This window comes from Xyrauchen texanus, chromosome 5 (genome assembly GCF_025860055.1).
Source record: "Xyrauchen texanus isolate HMW12.3.18 chromosome 5, RBS_HiC_50CHRs, whole genome shotgun sequence".
Classification (NCBI taxonomy): Eukaryota; Metazoa; Chordata; class Actinopteri; order Cypriniformes; family Catostomidae; genus Xyrauchen; species Xyrauchen texanus.
The window spans coordinates 18,101,416-18,125,029 of record NC_068280.1 but is presented as its reverse complement, the minus strand read 5'-3'; the positions used below and the strand labels follow the sequence as shown (position 1 = coordinate 18,125,029).

Sequence of the window (23,614 nt, the reverse complement as noted above, 5' to 3'; positions counted from 1 at the left end):
TAAACAAGTCCATTAGTTAGCAAAAGAATGGTTTACAGCACAATAGCAATATCTAATATCCCAGTGGGCCCTGCTGTTACAGTTATCACAAAGCTAAATCAAACTATGGAGACACTGAAAAGACTGTACCCCCAAACTCTCTGTGCAAACATGAGAGACTTGTGAGAGAAACCACAGAGAGGCAAACAATCACAAGAAGGTGCACAAGTCAACAATATTAGCTCTGCATAACACAGAAATTACAATAGCACGTACATCAAAATTTAAATGTACTGTAGGATGTGTAATTCCATAATATGAGAGATTTGGTTGTAGGTCTGAATACTTTTGCAAGACTAAACATGTTCAAAATGGTGGAATGCACAGGGAGCCTATTGACATGTCTCATTAGCCTTAATTAGCAATTAGCTATTTAATTAGCAATTATACTTGACAACACAGAGAGACATGGCTAATAGTTCATTGTGAGCACATCTTCAGTTCATCTTTCACTCAAGGTTAGACCTCTAAATTGCTAATTGAAATACACATCACAATTACATTTTGTAAAACCTGCAAATGTTGTAAACTGATTTATATATATATATATATATATATATATATATATATATATATATATATATATATATATATATACTGTATATCAAATGTGAGATTTTTCTGCAATGTTTTCTAGAAAGATTATAACATTGACCTAGTGTCAAATAGTATACAACAAATTTGAAAACCTCATACATTCACATCAGCTCATTTTTAAGTACTCTGTATAAGAACAGAAATATAAGACAGCTTTCCAAAATAATTTCCGCTACTGTAGGAATTTGACAAAGGTCTAGAGGTTACATCCAGTGCCTGGAATTACATTCGATAACCTGGCCTGCAGATGCTGTGCAGATTTATAGTGGGCATTAATGGATTAATGATAGAAGAGGTGACTGAGGTTCAACTACTCATCTCACCCCCCCCCAATCATCATTTCCACACTATTACTATTACCCCCATGCAGTGCTGGGATTGTATGGAAAGAGAAGGGGGAGGAAAAATACTGCATGCAAACAGCCAATCTGGATTTCATTTGAAAACTCCCTTGGGGTTTTTCCAATATCCCCTCCTCCATAGCCAACTTGACCCTGTAGAAAAAGCCCTGGCCCTCAAAGGTCAGCCTAGTCTAGACTCTTCTCTCTATGCCCCTGACAGCCTGTGGCAACGGAGAGATCCCTCCTCCCCAAGCACCCCCCTCCTATCTCACACCTTTCTTTCTGACCCACCCCCCTAACCCTGTTGAAGCTGACTCAGTATTCTTTTCATTTTTCCTCCACTCCCTCTCAGGTCTTTGGGGGCTTTGAAAGGTAATGCAGGTCATACCAGCAAATCAACTGTGCCACTGTCCATCTGAGCTCAGCAGCACCTTGAAGGCAGGGTGAAAACAGTCCCATCTGATATTGCTGGACAGCTATTACCAACATGATTCTGTTTTCTATGGGGTTACCAACACTTTTCTGAGTAGCTATGGGGTTATTTAAAGACTCATAGTGAGGGTAGACAGTCTGTACTGAATAACGTGAAAGTGTTTTTTTTTGGCTCTAGTCTAGCCAATCAGCATGGCTATACAATTATATTCATGTCAATACAGAAAACATTTAGCAGCAAAGTTTTGAAGGACAGGACAATAAGGTAGGGATGGGCGATACCACTTATTTTCTTTTCGATCCGATACGAAGTACTTTTAGACCAATAACGCTGATATCACTACCAATACCGATACCTATATTAAATTGAATTTGGATTAACATTTTCTAAATATTTGTGGGCCTAAACAGAAAATAATTAGGCTGCTTTGTTTACCTTTATAAAATTAGTTAGTATAAGCCACATATAAAACCTCAAAACGAACCATAGATATTAATATATGGTTACTATTACTATATTAAACTAAGTTACCATAGATACTACAGTAATGCTATAGTAAAACCATGGTCAATTGTATCAAAACCTTGGTTATTGCCAAAAAAAAGAACAGTAGATCCATGGTAAGTTTTCATGAGGGTATCATTTATTCATGAGGAATACAGATCATTATCAATCTCTCTGAAGAGATTGATAATGAACTCTGAATTTAAATAAACTTGTAAAAATTGTCAAAGAAGCCCATTATAATACATGCCATATCTAGATGTGTTTTACTGCCATTACCTCATGAAAGCACTGCTCCCTCTTTGAACGAGCACTATGACTGAATGGATGAGCGCTGTCTGACTGCTAGTGTATTTTTAGCATTTTTGTACGTCAAGATGAGCAGAAGAAAAAATTGTTCTGTGCCATGCAACTATTCGCTCATATAATATTTTTTTCCACTATGAAGCTTATTAGATGCATTAATATTCATGTAATCTAGACAATAAGATCAATTGTTTAAAAATTAATCAGAATCGATATTTTTATGTGAGGATCGATATTCTTGATACCACATCAGTATCGATCCGCCCATCCCTACAGTAAGGTTGAAACTTCTTATTTTCAGACCTAGAGTTATAGAGAAACATTCTCCGTCCTTCGCCAAGCAACAGGCACAATAGTGAAGTAAAAAAAGCTTGTGAAACCCAGGTTGTGTCTGTATAGCTCCATTGGGGTTTTATTCAGTATCACTTAACAAGCCAAGCTATTCGTGCTTTTCCAGTAAAGTCAAGAATGTGCTGCAGTTGTACACCAATGAGGTCACCATAGTGTGCATGCATGTCAGCTCATGCAGCTCAAATAATATTGTATTTATTTACCACAGAACATGGCATGTCTATTACTGACAACCTTATTTTAAATGAATGATTTCCTTGATAGAAACACACATTATATCACATTTTTTTCTATTAACTGTACTTTAGGACATGAACTCTGAACTCTGGCAACAATGGGGGAAAATTACTCATTGAATATTCATTAACTTGTGTCTAGGTGTGTACACAGGTCTTAACCACACTTGTTTATGACTTAAGGACTTGTAACGCTGACCTTAGTTTAACACAGCACCAGATACCAAATTAACCTCTTGCCTCCTCAGGGCTACCAGTGCCCTGCTAACAAGCAAACTGTCTGGATGCACCAGAAGTGCTTTATGATTCTGTCTCTCAGGTGCATGCTCTCCTCTTCCTGTGAACAAAAGACAAGTTTCTTTTTGTGATATATATTTTTTTTCTTTATGTTTTGGCTACTCAGGATATTTGTCTTGTATGTTCTTAGTTACACCTCAGCTCTTACTAGACAAGGGGTGGTGAGCCGCAGTGGACTGTCCAGTGGAGTGTGTGTCTGTATGTCTATCTGTCTGTCTGTCTGTCAAACATAACTATACAACTATATTAAAACATACAGATTGTGTTATTTTAACACCTGAATAAATTATACCACAAAAGTTGCAGTTTAGTATGGTTATATTTTAGGACATATACTTTGTGCATGACACAAGTAATTTTTCCAAAAATCATTTACAGACAGATAAGTTTCACTTTTAATCACAATTTCAGTTTGGTCAGAAGTTTCAGGAAAATTCCAGAAAATGTTGTCAATCTTTTAGGCAATTAGCCAATTAGCTTCTGATAGGAGGTGTACTGAATTGGAGGTGTTCCTGTGGATGTATTTTAAGGCATACCTTCTAGCTCAGTGCCTCTTTGCTTGACATCATTGGAAAATCATTGGAAAATCAAAAGAAATCAGCCAAGACCTCAGAAAAAATTGTGGCCTCCACAAATATGGTCATCCTTCGGAGCAATTTCCAAATGCCTGAAGGTACCATGTTCATATGTACAAACAATAGTACGCAAGTATAAACACCATGGAACCACACAGCCATATACCGCTCAGGAAGGAGATGCATTCTGTCTCCTAGAGATGAACATAGTTTGGTGCAAAAAGTGCAAATCAATCCTAGAAAAAAGGCAAAGGACCTTGTAAAGATGCTGGAAGAAACAGGTAGACAAGTATCTATATCCACAGTAAAACGAGTCCTATAACGACATAACCAGAAAGGCTGCTTAGCAAGGAAGAAGCCACTGCTCAAAAACCATAAAAAAAGCCAGACTACAGTTTGCAAGTGCATATGGGGACAAAGATCTTACCTTTTGGAGAAATGTCCTCTGGTCTTATGAAACTAAAATTAAACTTTTGGCCATAATAACATCATTATGTTTGGAGGAAAAAGGGTGAGATTTGCAAGCCGAAGAACACCATCCCAACCGTGAAGCATGGGGATGGCAGCATCATATTGTGGAGGTGCTTTGCTGCAGGAGGGACTGGTGGCCATCACAAAGCCCTGACCTCAATCTGATAGAAAATTGTGGGCAGAACTTAAAAAATGTGTGCGAGCAAGGAGGCCTACAAACCTGACTCAGTTACACCAGTTCTGTCTGGAGGAATGGGTCAGAATTCCAGCAAATTTTTGTGAGAAACTTATGGAAGGCTACCCAAAATATTTGAACCAATTTAAACAATTTAAAGGCAGTGCTACCTAATACTAACAAAGTGTATGTGTTACGATCCCTGGTTGTCTGCCCCGTGTTTCTCGTGTCTATTGTCTTGAACTACAATTCCCATGATTACCGGCCCTCATTACTGCCAGCACTTTGTCATTGTTCTCACCTGTGGTTAATTCAATCATCATCATCCCTGTGTATTTAAGCCCTGTTGTTTGTTCTTTCATTGTTGGTTGTTTAATGTTGTGGTTATCTTCGATGTTTCTCCTGCCCGTGCTCTCCGTGGATGTTGTTCATGTTTATATTTTGTTATCCCCTCATGGATGTTTTGTTTCTTCCCTGTATTGTTTAGTTATTTTTTAGTTGTCCTGTTCACCGTTTGTTTCCTCATTAAAGAACTGCACTTAGATCCTCACTCCTTGTCTGCCCTTGTCTGATTCCTATCAGAACAACCGACCACAAGATGGATCTAGCAGTTCACCAGGCAAACTACAGGCTACTCTGCCTCAAGCAGGAGGACCGCCCAGTGGAGGATCACATTCGGGAGTTTCTGGAGCTGGCAAATGTGGCAGACTTCCCCGAATACTCCTTGGTGGCGTTCTTCAGGGGAAACCTCAACGATTCATTAAGGGACTTGTTGCCACCGGCGACCCCTCGTTGGACGCTCCTAGAATTTGTGGAGGAAACACTGCGAGTTAGCGGCTCACCGATCATCCCCCAGCCTTCCATGGCTCGTCCCTTCATGCCTGCCAAGGCCAACGAGCCAACGCCCACGCCTGCCACGGCTGACACGCTCTAAGTCTCATCCGTCCCAGAGCCAGCGTTGCCAGCCTCGTCCATCCCAGAACCAGCGTGCACGGCCTCGTCCGCCCGGAGGAGGAGGAGAAGAGGAAAGGCCTCTGTTCTCCAGTCTCCGCCTTCCATGGCTCCGTCCACAGTACCTTCCATGGCTCTGCTGTCCACGTTCAGCGAACCAGAGCCAGTGCCGGTAGCTTCAGCCGTCAGTGAGCCAGTGCCTGAAGCCTCGACCGCAGTGAGCCAGTGCCTGTAGCCTCGACCGTCAGTGAGCCAGCGCCTGTAGCCTCGACCGTCCCAGAGCCAGCGCCTGTAGCCTCGACCGTCCCAGAGCCAGCGCATCTCGAGCCTCCCAGGGCTCCGCCTCCCGAGCCTCCCAGGGCTCCGCCTCCTGAGCCACTCAGGGCTCCACCTCCAGAGCCTTCCAGGGCTCCACCTCCAGAGCCTTCTACGGCGCCGCCTCCTGAGCCTACCCCGGCTCCGCCTCCAAAGCTTTCCACGGCTCTGCCTCCCAGGGCTCCGCCTCTCAAGCCTCCCAGGTCTCTGCCTCTCAAGCCTCCCAGGGCTCCGCCTCTCGAGCCTTCCTTGGCTCCGCCCCTCGAGCCTTCCACAGCTTCAATCCCAGAGCTTTCCACGGCTCCGCCTCCAGAGCCTCCCTCAGCTCCGCCTCCAGCGCCTACTACGCCACCGCCTGCCTCAGCTCCACCTCCTGAGCCTCCCACGGCTCCACCTCCTGAGCCTCCCACGGCTCTGCCCCCTGAGCCTCCCTCAGCTCCACCTCCTGAGCCTTCCACGGCTCCGCCGACCACGGCTCTGCCGACCACGGCTCCGCCTCCTGAGCCTCCCACGGCTCCGCATACCACGGCTCCGTCTCCAGAGCCCTCTACGGTTCCGCCTCCTGAACCACCCATCGCTCCGCCTCCCACGGCTCCGCCTCTCGAGCCTCCCAGGGCTCCACCTCCCAAGGCTCTGCCTCCTGAGCCTCCCTCGGCTCCGTCTCCAGAGCCTTCCAGGGCTCCGCCTCCAGAGCCTTCTACGGCGCCACCTCCCTCGGCTCCGCCTACTGAGCCTCCCTCATCTCTGCCTCCTGAGCCTTCTACGACGTCGCCTCCTGAACCTTCCACGACGTCACCTCCTGAGCCTTCCACGGCTCCGCTTCCCACGGCTCCACCTCCTGAGCCTCCCACAGCTCCGCTCTCGGAGTTCCCCATGGCTGTGGTCCTGAGGCCGACTCTCAGACCTCCCGAACCTGTCCTGTGGCCGACTCCCAGGCCTCCAGACCCTGTCCTTGCCCTGTGGCCATCTCCAAGGCCTCCTGAACCTGTCCCTGTCCTGTGGCCACCTCCCAGGCCTCCTGAACCTGTCCCTGTCCTGTGGCCGCCTCCCAGGCCACCTGAACCTGTCATTGGTCTGTGGACAGCTCCCAACCCAGTCCCCATCTTGTGGCCTCCTTGGACTGCCTGTCTGCCCTCTGTGCCCCCGTGGACTGCCTGTCTGCCCTCTGTGCCCCCGTGGACTGCCTGTCTGCCCCTTGTGCCCCTGTGGACTATCTGGTTGCCCTTTGTGCCCCATTGGACTGTCTGTTTGCCCCTTGTGCCCTCCTTGGTCTGCCTGCCCCCCCCTCACTCCTTGGACTATTGTCTTTTTGTTTTTTGGGTATTTTTTTTTCTCTTTTAGGAGCTGACCCTGACACTGAGCTGCAGCACGGTGGCCAAGACATACAGCGGTTTAACAGGACAGGTTCCACTCAGAACAGGCCTCGCCATGGTCGACCAAAGAAGTTGAGTGCACGTGCTCAGCATCATATCCAGAGGTTGTCTTTGGGAAATAGACGTATGTGTGCTGCCAGCATTGCTGCAGAGGTTGAAGGGGGGTCAATTACACTGTTATACAAGCTGTACACTCACTACTTTACATTGCAGCAAAGTGTCATTTCTTCAGTGTTGTCACATGAAAAGTTTTAATCAAATATTTACAAAAATGTGAGGGGTGTACTCACTTTTGTGAGATACTATATAATATATATAACTTCTTAAACTACTTTAAAAAGATCTCGTCAAAAAATCCTCCATGTGCAGCAATGACATTTTTGCAATCCTTTGCATTCTAGCTGTCAGTTTGTCCAGATACTCAGGTGACATTTCACCCCACACTTCCTGCAGCACATGCCATAGATTTGGCTGTCTTGTCAGGTACTTCTCACACACCTTGCAGTCTAGCTGATTCCACAAAATCTCAATGGGGTTAAAATCCATAACATAACGCTTTTCCAATGATCTTTTGTCCAATGTATGTGCTTCTTTTCCCACTCTAACATTTTCTTATTGTTTTTCGGTTTCAAAATTGGCTATTTCTTTGCAGTTCTTCCTATAAGGCCTGCACCCCTGAATCTTCTCTTTACTGATGTACATGAAACTGGTGTTGAGAGGGTAGAATTCAATGAAGCTGTCAGCTGAGGGCATTTGTGGTGTCTATTTTTTAAACTAGAGACTCTGATGTACTTATCCTCTTGTTTAGTTGTACATCTTGCCTTCCACATCTCTTTCTGTCCATTGTCTTTGCAGACTGTAGTGTACACCTTTGTATGAAATCTTCAGTTTTTTGTCAATTTCAAGCATTGTCATTCCTCAAAACAATAACTGACAGACGAGTTTCTAGAGAAATAGGTTTCTTTTTTTCTCCCATATTTGACCAAATTTTGACCTTAAGACATGCCAGTCTATTGCATACTGTGGCAACTAAAAACAAACACAAAGACAACGTTAAGCTTCATTTAACGAACCAAATAGATTTCAGCTGTGTTTCATATAATGGCAAGTGATTTTCTAGAACCAAATTAGCAATTTAGTGTGATTACTTAAGTATAAGGTGTTGGAGTGATGGCTGCTGAAAATGGGGCCTGTCTAGATTTTATCAAAAAGGATTTTTTTAAATAGTGATGGTGCTGTTTAATACATCAGTAATGTCCTGAATATACTTTGTGATCAGTTGAATGACACTTTGGTAAATAAAAGTACCATTTTCCTTCCGAAACAGCTAAATCTGTACATTATTACAAACTTCAGTATATATATATATATATATATATATATATATATATGTATACAGTACTGTGCAAATGTTTTAGGCACTTAAGATGTTTGACAAATACATTTGTTTTAAGATGGTTATTTATATCTTCAGCTTTAGTGTGTCAATAGGAAAAATACATTTGAGACTCCCAAGCATTATCTTTGCAAATAGAAAATATTAGAATATAAAAACAGGGCACTCTGCAAGAGATGGCATTGCCCCCACAGTGCCCCCCAATGAACATCGAGCCAGTCTTGGTTTACATGAAGAGACAGAAGCAATTGAGACACCCTAAATTAATTGAAGAACTGTGGCGAATTCTCCAAGAAGCTTGGAACATCATATCTGCCAACAACCAAGAAAAACTGTATCCAGGTGACCTAGGAGAATTGGGGCTGTTTTAAAGGCAAAGGTTGTCACACCAAATATTGATTTAGCTTTTTTATATTTACTGGAATTGTACAATACATGGTGAAAAAATCTCTACAAGCACATTTTAGCATCCTGTTCTACCTTTTAACTTTGATCTTCAAAGTTCATTTCCACAACTTTTTGTATTTTCAAAATATTTGTTTTTAACATTGATAACACCAATGACATGAAATCAAGGGACACGTATTCTTTTAAAATTATTACAATTAAAAATGTGTAAAACTATTTAGAGACAAATCATTTCATATTATTTAATGAAAGATGCCTGTATATCTGTCTGTCTGTCTGTCTGTCTGTGTCAGTCTGGCTGTCTCTGTCTCTCATAATTTACTCACCCTCATGCCATCCCAGATGTGTATGACTTTCTTTCTTCAACAAAAAACAAATGAAGATTTTTAGAAGAACATTTCAGCTCTGTAGGTCCACAATGCAAGTGAATGATGACCAAAACTTTGTAGCTCCAAAAATCACATAAAGGAAACATAAATGTAATCTAAAATTGACTCCAGTGGTTAAATCTATATCTTCAGAAGGGATATAACAGATGTGGGTGAGAAACAGATTCACATTTAAGTGTTTTTTTTTACTCTAAATCTCCACTTTCACTTTCAAATGTGAAAATGAAACTAAACAGGCACCACATATGACTTTCAGATTTAAAAGTGAAAGTGTACAAAATGACTTAAATTGTATCTGTTTCTCACCCACATCTATCATATAGCTTCTGCTGATATAGATTTAAACCCTGGAGTTGTATAGATTATTTTATGCTTCCATTATTTGCTTTTTGGTCCTACAAATGTCTGATCACTGTTCCCTTGTGTAACTACAGAGTTGAGATATTCTTATAAAAAAAACTTTATTTGTGTTCTATTGAAGAGAGAAAGTCATAAACATCAGGGATGGCCATCACCGCATGATGATGTGCTATAATGTAATGCAATAATTTAATTTGAAATGGTTCTTGGAATTTTATTTAGTCATAAAACACGGCTACTTTTGAATGGATGGCTGTGGAGAAGCATGTATTTTGCCATCGGGTAGTGCAGTTCCATCATCTACCAGCAGACTAACAGGGACCTGCTAACCAGCCAAATCCTGACCCCCTGTTCCCGACCCGTGTCTATTTGGCCCATTCACGCCATTCACGCTAGCGCCATCTTTGATTTTAAATGGGAATGACAACGAGTCTGTGAGGGATAGACATCTCTTCAATGGCACGAACGGTATAAATCTGTATAAAAGCGCCTAGATCACGTGATCAAATGTATTTGATTTTCCACAACACATGTTGTCTGGAGTTCTTTGTATACTGAATGCTCTTGGACAGATATTAATTTTGGCCACGAAACGATCCTAAAACACTTTAAACTGCAGTGCAGCCTGTTGAAGAGACTGTAAGTCTATCCCTCACAGCCTCATTGTCATTCCCATTAAAAATAAAAGATGCCGCTATCGTGAATAAGTTTTCCTCTCTGTTCAGCAGTCAGGGCACTGATCAGGGACAGTGGCAGAGCTAGGGGTGGCCGTGGACACCATGGACAGAAGCCTGGCCACCTCATTGGACTCCCCACTCGCAATTGCTGTTTTAGTAAAATATTTTTGGCACAATTTAGTTATTTAGAGGTTAAGTCATCTCTGTACAAATATACAAATTTAGCGTCCGCACACCAAGGTTGCCAATCCTCTCCGTCCCGGGTGTCATATTATGCACTCACCCCCCTTTTTCCCCCTGGATGTACCGCAGCAATAGGTCATTACAATCACAACGTTAAAAAATAAAATAATAAGTCACATAAAAAGGATAAATCAAGAAAGTTTTTCAAATTCATTAATATTGTAAACATTGGTTACTTAAAAAAAAAAAAAAACTTTTGAGTTTGTTTTTAAACAAATAACATATTTTTCATGTTTTCAACATCAAAATAATATTTTCATTTTCTAACAATCTTCACTTTTGTTTAATGTGCAGAAAACCACCTTCTGGTGTTTCTTTTTGATGGAGTGGTAACTAGCCCATGCAGTAATTGTGAAAAAGCAAAATGGTGAGGATACAAAATAGATCAGTGGGTTTGTCAAAGAAAATGAAGGGGCCTCGGCGGCTTCCATACGCAGTGTTTCTATCGAAGCCTCTGATTGGCTGCGCGATGTCAACTCCCTGAGAAAGACTGAGCGACTCAGTTCATTGGTCACATCAACACTCTGTTGAAACGTGCGGTAAACGTTGAGCATCAAAAGAGGTGAGAGAGTGCTTTATATTGCTTGAATAAAAGTGCTGTAGTTGACCTTAGCCTATTTATATTAATTTGACTTGAAATGTGTACAATTTAACACGTACAATGAGTTTATTTTATGCTGCACTGGATTGTAATGCAGGCAGGCTAAATTAGCCGCTAATGCTAAATGTAGTGCGGTGTTTTCACTATCCAAATAACTGTATCACTTTAAAGGTTCACTGGTTTATTTTAACATGCGTTTATTATATTCGATTGTCGATTAACTAAAGTTGCAAATGCATCTCCATACAATATTGCATTTGGTTGTCAAGCTTATACATTTGTACTTTTATTTTCCATGTCAGCCAGCAAGTAATAACAACTTTATATTGTTTTGTAGTGAAAATGAGTCTCCGGAAGCAAACGCCAAGTGATTTCTTGAAGCAGATCATTGGAAGACCAGTGGTGGTGAAACTCAACTCTGGTGTGGATTATAGAGGTACAAACTTAAATGCGCCTTTGTTTGGTAGACATGATCACATTTTGTTAAATTGTAAATCCAAATTAATTATTTCCAATCATTTCTATCACCCTTAATGTTGAACAATTAGATGCAATAGTTTAATTAGTTTTGCCATAGCTTAAATGCTGCGAGATGTTTAAATTGTTTGAAAACATTAACAGGCAAAGTTAAAATTTTGTTTAAATCCTCTGGAAATCACAATTAGACTTCTGTTGCTTTTATATCTATAAAATAGCAAACTAGGGATTGCTGCTTGAAGAGGTGTTAGGGAGTCCAACTGGGGGTGCTCACCCTGCATTTTTTGCTGGTCCTAACGGCCCAGTGTAGTGATGAGGACACTATACTGTAAAAAGGTACCAAGTTTAAAGATTTTATATAGAGATTCTCAGACTCTGTGGTCATTAAAAATCACAGTATACTTCTCGTAAAGAGTAGGGTTGCACCTGGTGTCCTGGACAAATCCTCCCCATTGGCCCTTATATATCATGGCCTCCTAATAATCCCTATCCCTGAATTGGCTACGTCACTCTCCTCTCCACCAATAGCTGGTGAGCGTACTGGTGCACTATGGCTGGCGTCGCATCATCCAGGTGGATGCTGCACACTGGTGGTGGGTGTGGAAATTCCCCTTATACTATGGAAAGTGCTTTGAGTGCCTAGAAAAGCACTATATACATGTAAGGGATTATTACAAGTAACTAAGTTTTTTTTTTTTTCCTCTACAATTTGGAATTCCCAATGTGCTCAAGTCCTTATGGTGGCGTAGTGACTCGCCTCTATCCAGGTGACAGAGGACGAATTTCAGTTGCCTTCACGTCCAAGACCGTCAGTCCATGCATCTTATCACGTGTTACCGTGGAGACATGGTGTGTGGAGGCTTAATGCTATTCTCCGTGGCTTCCACACACAACATGCCATGTGCCCCACTGAGAGCAAGAACCAAATTATAGCAACCACAAGGAGGTCAACCCATGTGACTCTACCCTCCCTAGCAATCGGTCCGATTTGGTTGCTTGAGAGACCAGGATGGACTCACTCAGCATGCCCTGGATTTTAACTCTTGGCTCCAGGGGTGGTAGTCCGTGTCTTTACTCGCTGAGCTACCCAGGCCCCATTTTGTAAAACGTTTTTTTTTAGGAAGATATAAAAATCCTAAATGTACAGTCTTTCACGTCTTGGAAATCTAAACACAACTTTTCACTACTCATCTTGCACTTACAGGCATTTTTGTCCTAATATATATTAAAAATGTTCTTTAGAATGAGAATATTCCCTCATCCTGCCTGGCTCTGAATAGTAATGGCAATTAGCAAATCATGGTTCATGGTGGAGATAAGGTTATGGAGCTGTTCAGCTTGTAGTCTAAAAACCTGGAAGTCTAATTTGCCATGGGTTCCCTCTGGATTTTCCAATGAATTACACACTTCCATACCTCAAATGTGAATTTTGAAGCCATATTGAATTGCATTAGTTTGGCACAACTTCCTTTTTCAATAGGAAATATGTCAACACTGGAAATAAAACTGTCACGCAATTTCATGGGGTTTTTAAATTAAACGACATTTTCAAATCTGGAGTCATACAATTAGACCTGGTTCAGTTAAATTAAGCAGCTAATTTTATCAGAACGCACTGCAGACATGCTGCTCATACACTAATATTCCTAGTTTAAAAACTCAGCTTTTTATAGATTTTATTACTAAACTATTATAGTTTATTGATTGGCACATCCTATTTACTGCAACTGGCTAAAAGTCTCAAAGGCACATTTAAAACTGAAGTGACATTTTTAGACATTTTGTTACTCCTTTCCCATCCTAGACCCTGTTTACACCTAGTAGATTCATTTCAGGTGATCAGATCACATGTGGTCCGCACTAAATACAGGTGTAAACGGGGTCAGGATGAATTGTTTATGATTATAAAACAAAAAACGTATACAAATGTTGTCAAAAATGCATGTGACCACATTACATTTGTGGTGCAAATGCTATCCGTCCTGAATTTGTTCTTGACAACAGTGACGCACCACACCTCACCTGTCAATCAACCGCTGTGCTAAAACAAGAGTTTGAACTTTGCTGGTTAAAATGGTCTTTAAAAGGAAATAACCATTAGATCATAAAATGTTAAAAAGCAGATAAATACACAAGCATGATAACTTCATGGATCTTCAGTGTGTCTGATATCAACATGCAGAGACATGGATTACAAGCACACACATTTGAAGTAGGGTTGTGCCGTTGGACGATATCATCGTCCATCGTGATGGCTGACCAACATCACGATGTAGAGCCACCATCGTGATGCCACGCCCCCTTTTGCGAGTCTTGCTAGTGTGACTCACTAATCCTAGTCTCTTCTATAGTTAACCTAAAAACTTTGCAGGGATTGCTCTGTAAATTAAATTGAGAATATAACTAATGCATATATGCTATTTTAAATACTGTGGTATATTCCAGAGACGTGACGTGTTGGTCTGTGAAAATACCGTGTCAGGCAGGCTGCACAAATATTGATCTTGACATTGTTAGCTTCTTGTCTTTTTTTTACATGTCTTACACTGTACATTTAGATTGAAATATTTTATGTTGTAGGCTACAAGAAAATAGCCTTTATTAATTAATTATTAGTAGTTGTAGTGTCTCAGAAAATCTTGCTCATTGTCACATAGCTCTTGTATACACTGAAGCGGCAGTTTAAGATAAACCCAGACCAGCTTAACGCCAAATAACTTTTGTCTGGTTAATACTTTTAAAGAAAAATTTCCTTGGCCATAAATCCATAATGTCAAATCAAATGAAAGAAACAAGGTGAATATGAATAACACACATTTATTAAAACATAGAAGAACAACAAATAAAACAAGAAAACGGAACAACACTCAGACTGAAACTCGGCATTAACATTTCACTTATAATTAGCAGCACAATTAACTTCAGCACAGGCTACAAAATAAATTATGTTATTGAAATATTGTAAAGTGGTCATATGAACTACACAAATGAACGCTTAAAAAATTATATGCAAAATCGAATAGCTCCAGAACGGATGGCTAAAAATGCGTAAAGAAGTCTAATATCTTTCACCATAGACCATGTTTAAATTTCGATGTTTCTGGCCAGAAATACCAACATATTCACTTTATCTGGTTTTAATAAGCTGCGGATTGGAGTAACTACACTACCCGCTGTGCTGAAGACCCGCTCTGATGGAGTACTGGTAGCACATATGCACAGATATTTCTGTGCTAATCTTGCCATGAACGGAAACCTTTTGTCGTTCGTTTTCCACCAAGTCAGCGGGTCCTCTTCCCCATCAATGGCCATTTCCTGCAGGTACATGGTCATTTCTGCCTCGACCTTTTGCGCATCAGTGAGTAAACTAACAAAATTATAGTTTTTAAGTGGAAAATAGTATTTATGTAAAGAGATATATTAAAATAAAAAGTGCACAACTCTTAAGTGAAAGCTAAAAAAAAATGCTTCACGTGTCGTGCAACCTACTGATAAAGTGCCGACGAGTCATTAGTTGGGTTAGTAAAATAACGAAATAATAATTTTTGGAAATTATATAATCCCCCACCCCACCGACGATATCATCGTCCATCGCGATGTTTTACTGTCAACATCGTCAACTGCCAATTTAGGGGACATCGCCCAACCCTAATTTGAAGCTTATGTTTATACATGTAATCCACTAAAATAACAGAGAATTCTGCTTGAAATCTTGCGTTTGTGCTTGGATAAAATTTTAGCTGCATCTGGTAGAGCTTTTTTTATTTGTGTCTTTTCTGACTTTACACTTAAATATCATGCAGTAACACACTATCATGGTGATTGATGTATGTCATCATGTATTCAGTTTCGAGTGTGGGTGATTTCAAAGTATTCACAAGAGACTCTTAAGCGACCAGTTGTACACTGAAATGTGTTTCGTCTGACCACATGTGATTGGATCACCCAAGACGCAATGTAATTCCAGGTGTAAACGGGGTCTTAATATGCTGAGACATCCAGAAGTAAGCCATTTGTTGGTTAATCTTCTCAGAAACTGTAAACGCACTTTTAATAACTCCTCTTTTCATTTTGAGCGGCCAGTCCAGCCTGACACAACAACATTGACACAACAAATGGCTTGATTTGAGGTCAGAACAATCTGTTTGTTCGATCAACAGCAGATGGTGGGGTGTATTCGGAAAGCCGTTTGAAAACACTGTTTAGTTTTGTAATTCTGTTTGGTTGTGCTGGTATTGCAGAAATGCTTCACCTTTATGGCTTATGTGATGTTTAACCCTTCAGTGCTGTTTGGCCATTTTGTAACCATTTAATTTTTTTTATAAAAATAGTTTCCTCAATTAATTTGAGTGGTACAAAATTTTTGACTTTTCCTAGACTTGATATCTACACATACAAAAAAAAAACTTAATTCGGATGAGTATAAATAAAATATACTTGGCATGCAATTACAAAAGATGTGCATAATATTCTTATTTCAGGGAAGAAGCAATGTAATAATTTCTTTAAAAAAACAGTTACACCTGTTCTGACCACGAACAGCCAAGGTGTTGACCGTTATTGAAGAGCCTAGGAGTGTTAATGAGTGTCTTTCTCTCAGGTGTTCTTGCCTGCCTGGATGGCTACATGAACATTGCTGTGGAACAGACAGAGGAATATGTCAATGGCCAGCTGAAGAACAAATATGGAGATGCATTTCTAAGAGGAAACAATGGTGTGTAGTGTCTGTAGGTTCTTTTGTTTATCTAGTGTTCTGTTACTGAGAGCTACCCAAGCAGGCTCAGTGCATTCTTGACAGTAATTTAGTTTCTCAAGCTATCTGTGCATGCTCAATTTTTTTCATATACAAATAAAATGTTTGACTGCTAAATTCTCCACATTCTACACTGCAATTGATTTTATTTTTTTCCCTTGTCCTCTAGTGTTATACATCAGTACCCAGAAGAGGAAGATGTGAAGCCATTTTACTATTCTTTATTTGTTAGTAGATGAGTGAATTGTTTACTGTTGATGTTCATAATCTTTTGTTAGTTGATGTCTAAGTTTGTTACATGTTTTGTAACGAAAATGATGGTGTCCTGCACAGTGTAATGCAGTAAAAAAAATTCCAATGATGGATTTTGTTTTTGGTGTTATTGATTTAATAGAGCTGTTCCAGAGGTGCTTCTAAGAAAAATTTTAATTGTGAAATTCAGTCATAAGGGATTGCTGATTGGCCTTTCCAAGTGTCGAAGGCTGTTATCTGGTCCTATATCACACTTTGTTTTTCTGTTGCTCCCTTTTAATAGGATGTCAGGAGCTCAGATTTTATTATTTGATTTAAAATAACTTTTCAGATTTATCAAGAGGTACACATCAACTGCATACTGATTTCTGTGTGCTGTTGTTGTCTGGAAATTTCTAACCTTTCTGCCTCCTTTAGGAGGCTCTAATACATTAACAAACGATCCTGGCACTGTGACAGTTCATTAGGCTAAGATAAAAAAAAATGCTAAGCATATGATTAATTAGGCTCCTAATGAGCTGTGTCTTATGGGTAAGAGGTTTGCTTGGAGCTTTATTTCTTTTCTCCCTGTATCCCTATATATATATATATATATATATATATATATATGCTCTTTGCCCTCGTTTAGGAGACAAAAGACTGCCAAGGTCTGCTCTGAATGCAGGATGAAGGACACTGTATTGATCAAACTTTGTCCGTAACCGCAGAGATTGGGGGCTTTCTATCAGGAGCTTGGTATCATTATGGCTACCACAGCAAATGCTTTCCTACTGTAATAAAAAACCGAAGCACTCACGCAATGCTTCTCTGCGCTCCGAGATTAATTGGCACTGTTCACAGTAATGACCCAATGACTAAATAGCTTCTGTTTTATGAGGGCTGCTCTAATGACCTAGAGCAACAGCCTGCAGCATCATAACTGGCACCTATGGCTGGATTATACAAGTTATTCCCATCTTGTTGCATTTATTTTATGGATCGGCAATATTATGGATATGTGATGTGATGAAATATGGATTTGATCACTGCATTCTAGCTTTTGGGTTATAATGAATGCTCAGAGATATTTTAGGTGTTTTCATTCCTTATCCTTCACATAATACTATTTTGACTGAATAGAGATGGCATGTTAGCACTTCTAGGGTGCTTTATTAGACTGTGGATTGTTGCATTTATGTGAATGTGTTTGTTCTTTCAGTGAGTTAAAGGTCTGCAGCTCAAGCAATTGGACGCTGTCATTGCATATAAGAAATTAGCCCCAATTCCCATAGACTGTTATGTAAAATAAAATATTAGCTTTATCTGCAACATAACACTAATCAAAAGAATGGGAAAAAAAAATGACTGAAATGAAGTGTGCGTGAGATTTAATTTTCACATGTAGTACAATAATATATATATAAATAATTGTATTACATGTATACCAAGTAATATTAATAATGCATATTTATACATATCAAAATGTTTACCAAAGGTCATAATCAGTTCTGCTACATCTAAAGTAAGATTCAGGAGTGAAGGATAATTTTAAAGTATGCAATGCACAATATTAAAATTGTGTTTAATATGTTTAAAATTTAGAAGAATGTCTGTTATGTTGGAATTATGGGGTACCATTATGGTGAAGAGTGGAGCTTGAGCTAACGATAAGGATAGGTAAATGTTGCTCAATACAACGATTGCATGCATTGTAAATGTTGTGCTAATCGGTGTAGTTTCTAATCTACACACTGTAGTGTTTTCAACCTGCATGTTTTGGGGCTTTTCCACTGCATGGTACAACTCTATTTGCTTGCTTTTTGGGGGTTTTCCACTGTGGATAGTACCTGGTACTTTTTAGTACCACCATGGTCATGGTTCTAAGCCAGCCGAGCTGATACTAAATGTGACGTGAAAACCTTGCAGATCACTGATTGGTCAGAGAATCGTCACTGGATTTGCATCACAGGACATCAACCTGATAGTTTTAAAGTTGGCAACAGCGATAGCATTTATCATTTGTTCACGTGACTTTTGAATTGTAAAAAGAAATGGCTGTACGCAAAACCACACCATGGTCAATAAATGAGGTGCAGACGCTCCTCTCGTTAGCAACAAACAAAACGATGCAAAACAAAAGTCTTTCAGGAAGTGTCTCAACAGTTGGCCACACTGCTACCACCAATGTAGGGAAAAGTAAAAAAACAAACTTAAAATTGACTACAGAACCATTAAGGACCATAACAGCCAGAGTGGTTAAAATAGAAGAAAGTGGAAATGGTTCGACCAAATGGACGCTATTTATTGCAATAGACCGGCGAGCAATGGGAGGGAGAGTGCCCTGGACTCCGACACGGCGTTGTTGGGAGTCCACAGTGGAGGATGGTACGTTTTGTTACGTTAACTATATTCTGCTTGAAAGCTTCACTTTATTTAGTTGACCAGCTACAGGAAAGCTTCCTTCTAAAACAACCAGGCCAATTTAACTGTTACACTTGCAACAACTACTTTATACAGTAGAATGAGCTAGTCGCTAACAGCTAGAGGTTGTGTTATTGTTTATGGTCAGTAATGTTTGTGTCGCGTTTAAGATGATGTCACTGCAGTTGAGGCGGCACTAAACTGCAGTGGAAAAGGAAGCTCAGAAAAGTAAAGCGAGCAGAGTCGAACTGTAATGTGCAGTGGAACAGTGTCATATGTAGCACTCACTTTCACTAGTAAGAACATGACGTTAGAGAATCATTTTTATTTGTGTAGCACTTTTCACAACATACATTGTTTCAAAGCAGCAAGTTCTTATAGACTTTTTGGCTTAATGAGTATATGAAATAAATCTGGAAGATTATTAGTGAAGCTATCTTTTGTGGTCAAAACAATAGTTCTACTTGAACAATAGCATGTTGTAGATTGAGTAACATGAGCTATTCGCAGCATACAAGAGATGAGGTAATGATCAGAGATGTCATCGCTCTGCACCAGAATTTCTATAGTATCAACTCCATATAACAATTAAATGTAGCATACGATTATGGCAATGAGTTGGTCCTGTCAGTTTTTTCTGACTCGAGAGTTTAGAATATCGATAAATGCTAATCCCAATGTGTAATTTTCATTATTTATGTGAATGTTGAAATCACCAATAATTAAAGCTCTATCCACAGTAACTAATAAATCTGATTAATTTGCAAATTCACAATGGAAATCAGAATACGGCCCGGTTGATCTATATACTGTAGCAAAAGCTAAAAGACATCAGAAATTATTTGTTTGTATCTGGCGATGTCACATTAAGCATTATTAGTTCAAAAGACAAACTTGTATCCTAAAACACCAAAAACTTCACTTTAAATTGCAGCAACACCTCCTCAACCCTTCAGATGAGGCTCATGTTTATAACAGTAACATGGGGGAGTAGATTCGTTTAAGTTAATATATGCATCCGGTTTAAGCCATGTTTCAGTCAAACAGATCACATCCAACCATGATCTGTAATAATGTTATTTACAATTAGTGCTTTGGTTGAAAGATATCTAATGTTTAGTAGCCCTACCTTTTATTTGATGTTTATCTAAATTGTTTTTATTCAAGTTTTACCTTAATCATATTTTTTTTTAAATGCGATGGGTTTTGTGTTTGGTAGTTTGGGGAACAGACCCTTTGTGAAATCTAGTTGATATTGTCTCTGTGTTGTTAACGTGATTTTTTATTTTTGTGATGTCTCAAGGCAGCTAGCAAACATTTGGATTAGCCAGTTTGTCTGCTTCCTGACCTGGGCCCCAGTTAGTCAAATACTGTCACTATTAAGACTATGAGCTAAATTACTAGAGAGGAGAGCAGCACCATCCCTGCAGGGATGGAGTCCATCTCACTTTAGCAGGTCAGGTCTACCCCAAAACTTACCAAATTTTCTATAAATCCTATGCTATTCTCTGGACTCCACTCAGACATCTGGCCATTCAGTGACAATAATCTACTTTAAACCATGTCACAACGATGAACAGGGTTGGGTCCAGGGCATAATGTCCTGACATCGTTTTTGCAAGTTCACACACCTCTTTAAAATTATCTCTAATGATCTCTGACTGGCGAAGTCGGACATCGTTAGTGCCGAATAAATTGAATAACAATTTTAGAAAATCTACGTTTAGCATTAGCCAGCAATTTGTCAATTTTATCTGATATCAGATACTCAAGCCCCCGAAATGCATTTAACCATAGTGGCTGGAGTCTCTATTTCCACGTTCCTTACAATAGAATCTCCTAAAACAAGGCTCTTTCAACATGACTCTCTGTGGGTGCATTACTTAGTGGGGAGAATCGATTGGAAACCCTAACAGGAATGGTAGAGTGGTATCTCTTTGCTGATTATGTATGCTGCCGAGATGTCACCCAAACGCCCTGCTGGGGGGGGGCTCTACATCCAGAACCAAAGAGTGTGTGTTGCACGCTGTTTTACTCACATCCAAAACAGTATCTACCGGCTTCTCTTTCTCACTGACCTCCACTAGCATTCGGATGCATGCCTCTAACTCATTAACCTTCTCCATCTGCCTGACTAATTCCTTACATTTATCATATGTAAATCCCTCACTGCTGATGGAGAAGCTACAGTAAACATGTGGCATTCAATGCAGGAAGCCATGACTTGCCGCAATTGTTTGTTGTTGTTATGGTTGTTCTTGAATGGTGAGGGTTTGAGATCAATGTGAATCCCTCATGCAATTTGCTGTTGTTGTGTTGGTTCCTGATCAGCAGACTGATGCAATAATCCGTGTAAAACACAAAGAAAACTAGTGCATGCAGTCGAAATGGGACATGTAGTCAAGTGGGAAAAAAGAAAACTGTGCATGCTGTAATATACGTGCAGTTGAAACAGTAGAAAAGCGGAAAAAAAAAACTAAGCACTCGGTAAAATGGCAAAAGATAAAACAATGAGCGCAGAGGAATAAGCAATGCTAAGCAGGCTAGCAAGCTCGTGAAGTGTACTGGCAGCAACCGGAAAACGAAAAAACTTTTGCTGACTGCTCACCCCTTCAATGTGAGCCGGGTCAGATCTCACAATGTTGAGTTGCATTGACACATCTAATTTCGTTGGGTTTACCCAATACAACTCTGATTGTGTTGAATACATAGTAAATTTAAGTAATGAAAACCTATTTCAAACAAGTCGAACCACCATTTACGATTGAGTCAAGTTCAGCCAAAGAGCTATTTTTTTTTAGTTTGAGTCAGTCATATGAGATTATTTAGGCTTACACCCTGTAATATTATGAATGATTTTATAAAAACTGGTTCTCTCGAAGTAATAGTAATTTCCGGTAATTACAAATTAAAGCTAGCAGAGTGTGTGAATAAGGCAGTGCCATATACATTTACATTTATGCATTTGGCAGACGCTTTTATCCAAAGCGACTTACAGTGCACTTATTACAGTGATAATCCCCCCGGAGCAACCTGGAGTTAAGTGCCTTGCTCAAGGACACAATGGTGGTGGTTGTGGGGATCGAACCAGCGAAATTCTGATTAGCAGTTATGTGCTTTAGTCCACTACACCACCATAACTCATATCACAGTGTGTGAACTTGATCTCGTGAGACCATGCTTGCCTTGCAGAGAAGATAGAAATGAAAGGATCACCTTCCGCTCAAATTGCACACCATTTCGGTCAGCATACTATTGGAGTCATGTTATATTTGTTATCATTTTATACAGTTATATATGCATTTATTTCTCTGACTGCTATATTTCTATCTGCAATCTTCTGAATTAACCTGCCAGAAGTCTTTATTTTCGTAAACCAATATATGTGGATAATAATACTTTCCCTTAAAGGTTAAAATAATAGAGAGAATAAGGTTTTGTGGACTTTAGCTCTGAATGTCATATGTGGGCCATTTTAAGCTCATGGGCTGTTGTTGACTAGCATTCTACCACATGCAGACTCTTAATTTAGACTCCAATACTGTCAACCTTGGCCTGGAATGTGCTCCCTGACCTTATTATCTGAAAGGAACTGTTCTGGATGTTTGCAAGAGGGGGGTTGAATGATTTATCCGGGTTAACCTACAAATGGCAAAGTGAAGCTGGTTGGCTGAAAGAAGTGGCATTCTTTTTGGGAAAAGATTAGTCCCAGGGGGAATGTTGGCCCTGAGAACAATGCTTACTTGTGTGTGTATATCGACCTCTTGTGGTTCTATATTATACCTCTCTGATGAAAAGTGATTACTTCAACTTATGCTGTAATGTGTACAGGAGCATTGGGAGTCTGTTCATTGATTTAGAGAAGGTAGACATCAGTCTGCGTGTGACATTTGATTGGTGTAACCAAGTACAATCTGTATCTTTAAAAAGAACATTCCCTCAGTTTACGCTAACTAAAAAGTTAACATGCATGTTCGTCCACTGATCAGCTTATTTCACTGAATAAGCTGACAACGTGTCTGGTCATATAAACTTATTAAACAGCTTAATTTATTGGGGTAAGGTAATAAATGGTTTTAAGGGATATTCCCAGTTCAATACAAATTAACCTTGACAGCATTTGTGGCATAATTTTTAGTACCACAATTTATTGATTGTTTAAAAATAAAAATGCATAAATCTGGGTAACAGCGAGGCACTGGCAATTGAATGGGGCCAATCCGTAAACGTTAAAATATTCACGTATTCAAAAGTATAGCCACAAGACTTCAACAATATGCATGTTAACATGATTTTAGTGTGATAAAATAACTTGCTAACCTTTTCTGTGTAAAGCTACATCCAATTTTACAACTGTTGCCATGACAACAATGTTGTAAACCCCAAAATGACGATCTAAATCACTTTACAGCTCAATTAATACACAAGTTTTAACAGAAGATTTAATGTATTACCAGCTTTCAGATGTATGGAACAGAGAATATTCTGATGATTTCAGGTGTCATGTAAATGTGATTTTCTTGCATTGTGTAGCAGGACAAAGGATGACAGACAGCAATTGCAGGTAATTATACACCTCAAAGGAGCCTTTATTGCACAAATAGTAGAAAGTTGTGTGAGCTGGTGAATATAATCAAACTCTGTGGCTGTGGTGCTTTCTTGGATCTCTCAGGTGTGTTGAGTGAGCTGAAGCA

At 39.8% G+C, this 23,614-nt stretch overlaps 1 protein-coding gene across 1 annotated transcript; it reads left to right on the top strand.

The window, feature by feature from the left end:
- Positions 1–10,907: 10,907 nt before the first annotated feature.
- On the top strand, positions 10,908–16,649 carry LOC127643441 (U6 snRNA-associated Sm-like protein LSm6). The gene is made up of 4 exons (XM_052126199.1): positions 10,908–10,999; positions 11,376–11,474; positions 16,116–16,229; positions 16,438–16,649. The coding sequence occupies exons 2-4, from the start codon at positions 11,381–11,383 to the stop codon at positions 16,470–16,472; spliced, it is 243 nt and encodes an 80-aa protein (XP_051982159.1). The 5' UTR covers positions 10,908–10,999; positions 11,376–11,380; the 3' UTR covers positions 16,473–16,649.
- Positions 16,650–23,614: the final 6,965 nt, after the last annotated feature.

Bases quoted from the DNA above. Each gene is read 5' to 3' on its own strand.
- LOC127643441 (XM_052126199.1), top strand. From the start codon at position 11,381: ATGAGTCTCCGGAAGCAAACGCCAAGTGATTTCTTGAAGCAGATCATT. The intron at 11,475-16,115 runs GTACAAACTTAA...TCTTTCTCTCAG, and splicing joins CTCTGGTGTGGATTATAGAG to GTGTTCTTGCCTGCCTGGAT. The intron at 16,230-16,437 runs GTGTGTAGTGTC...CTTGTCCTCTAG, and splicing joins ATTTCTAAGAGGAAACAATG to TGTTATACATCAGTACCCAG.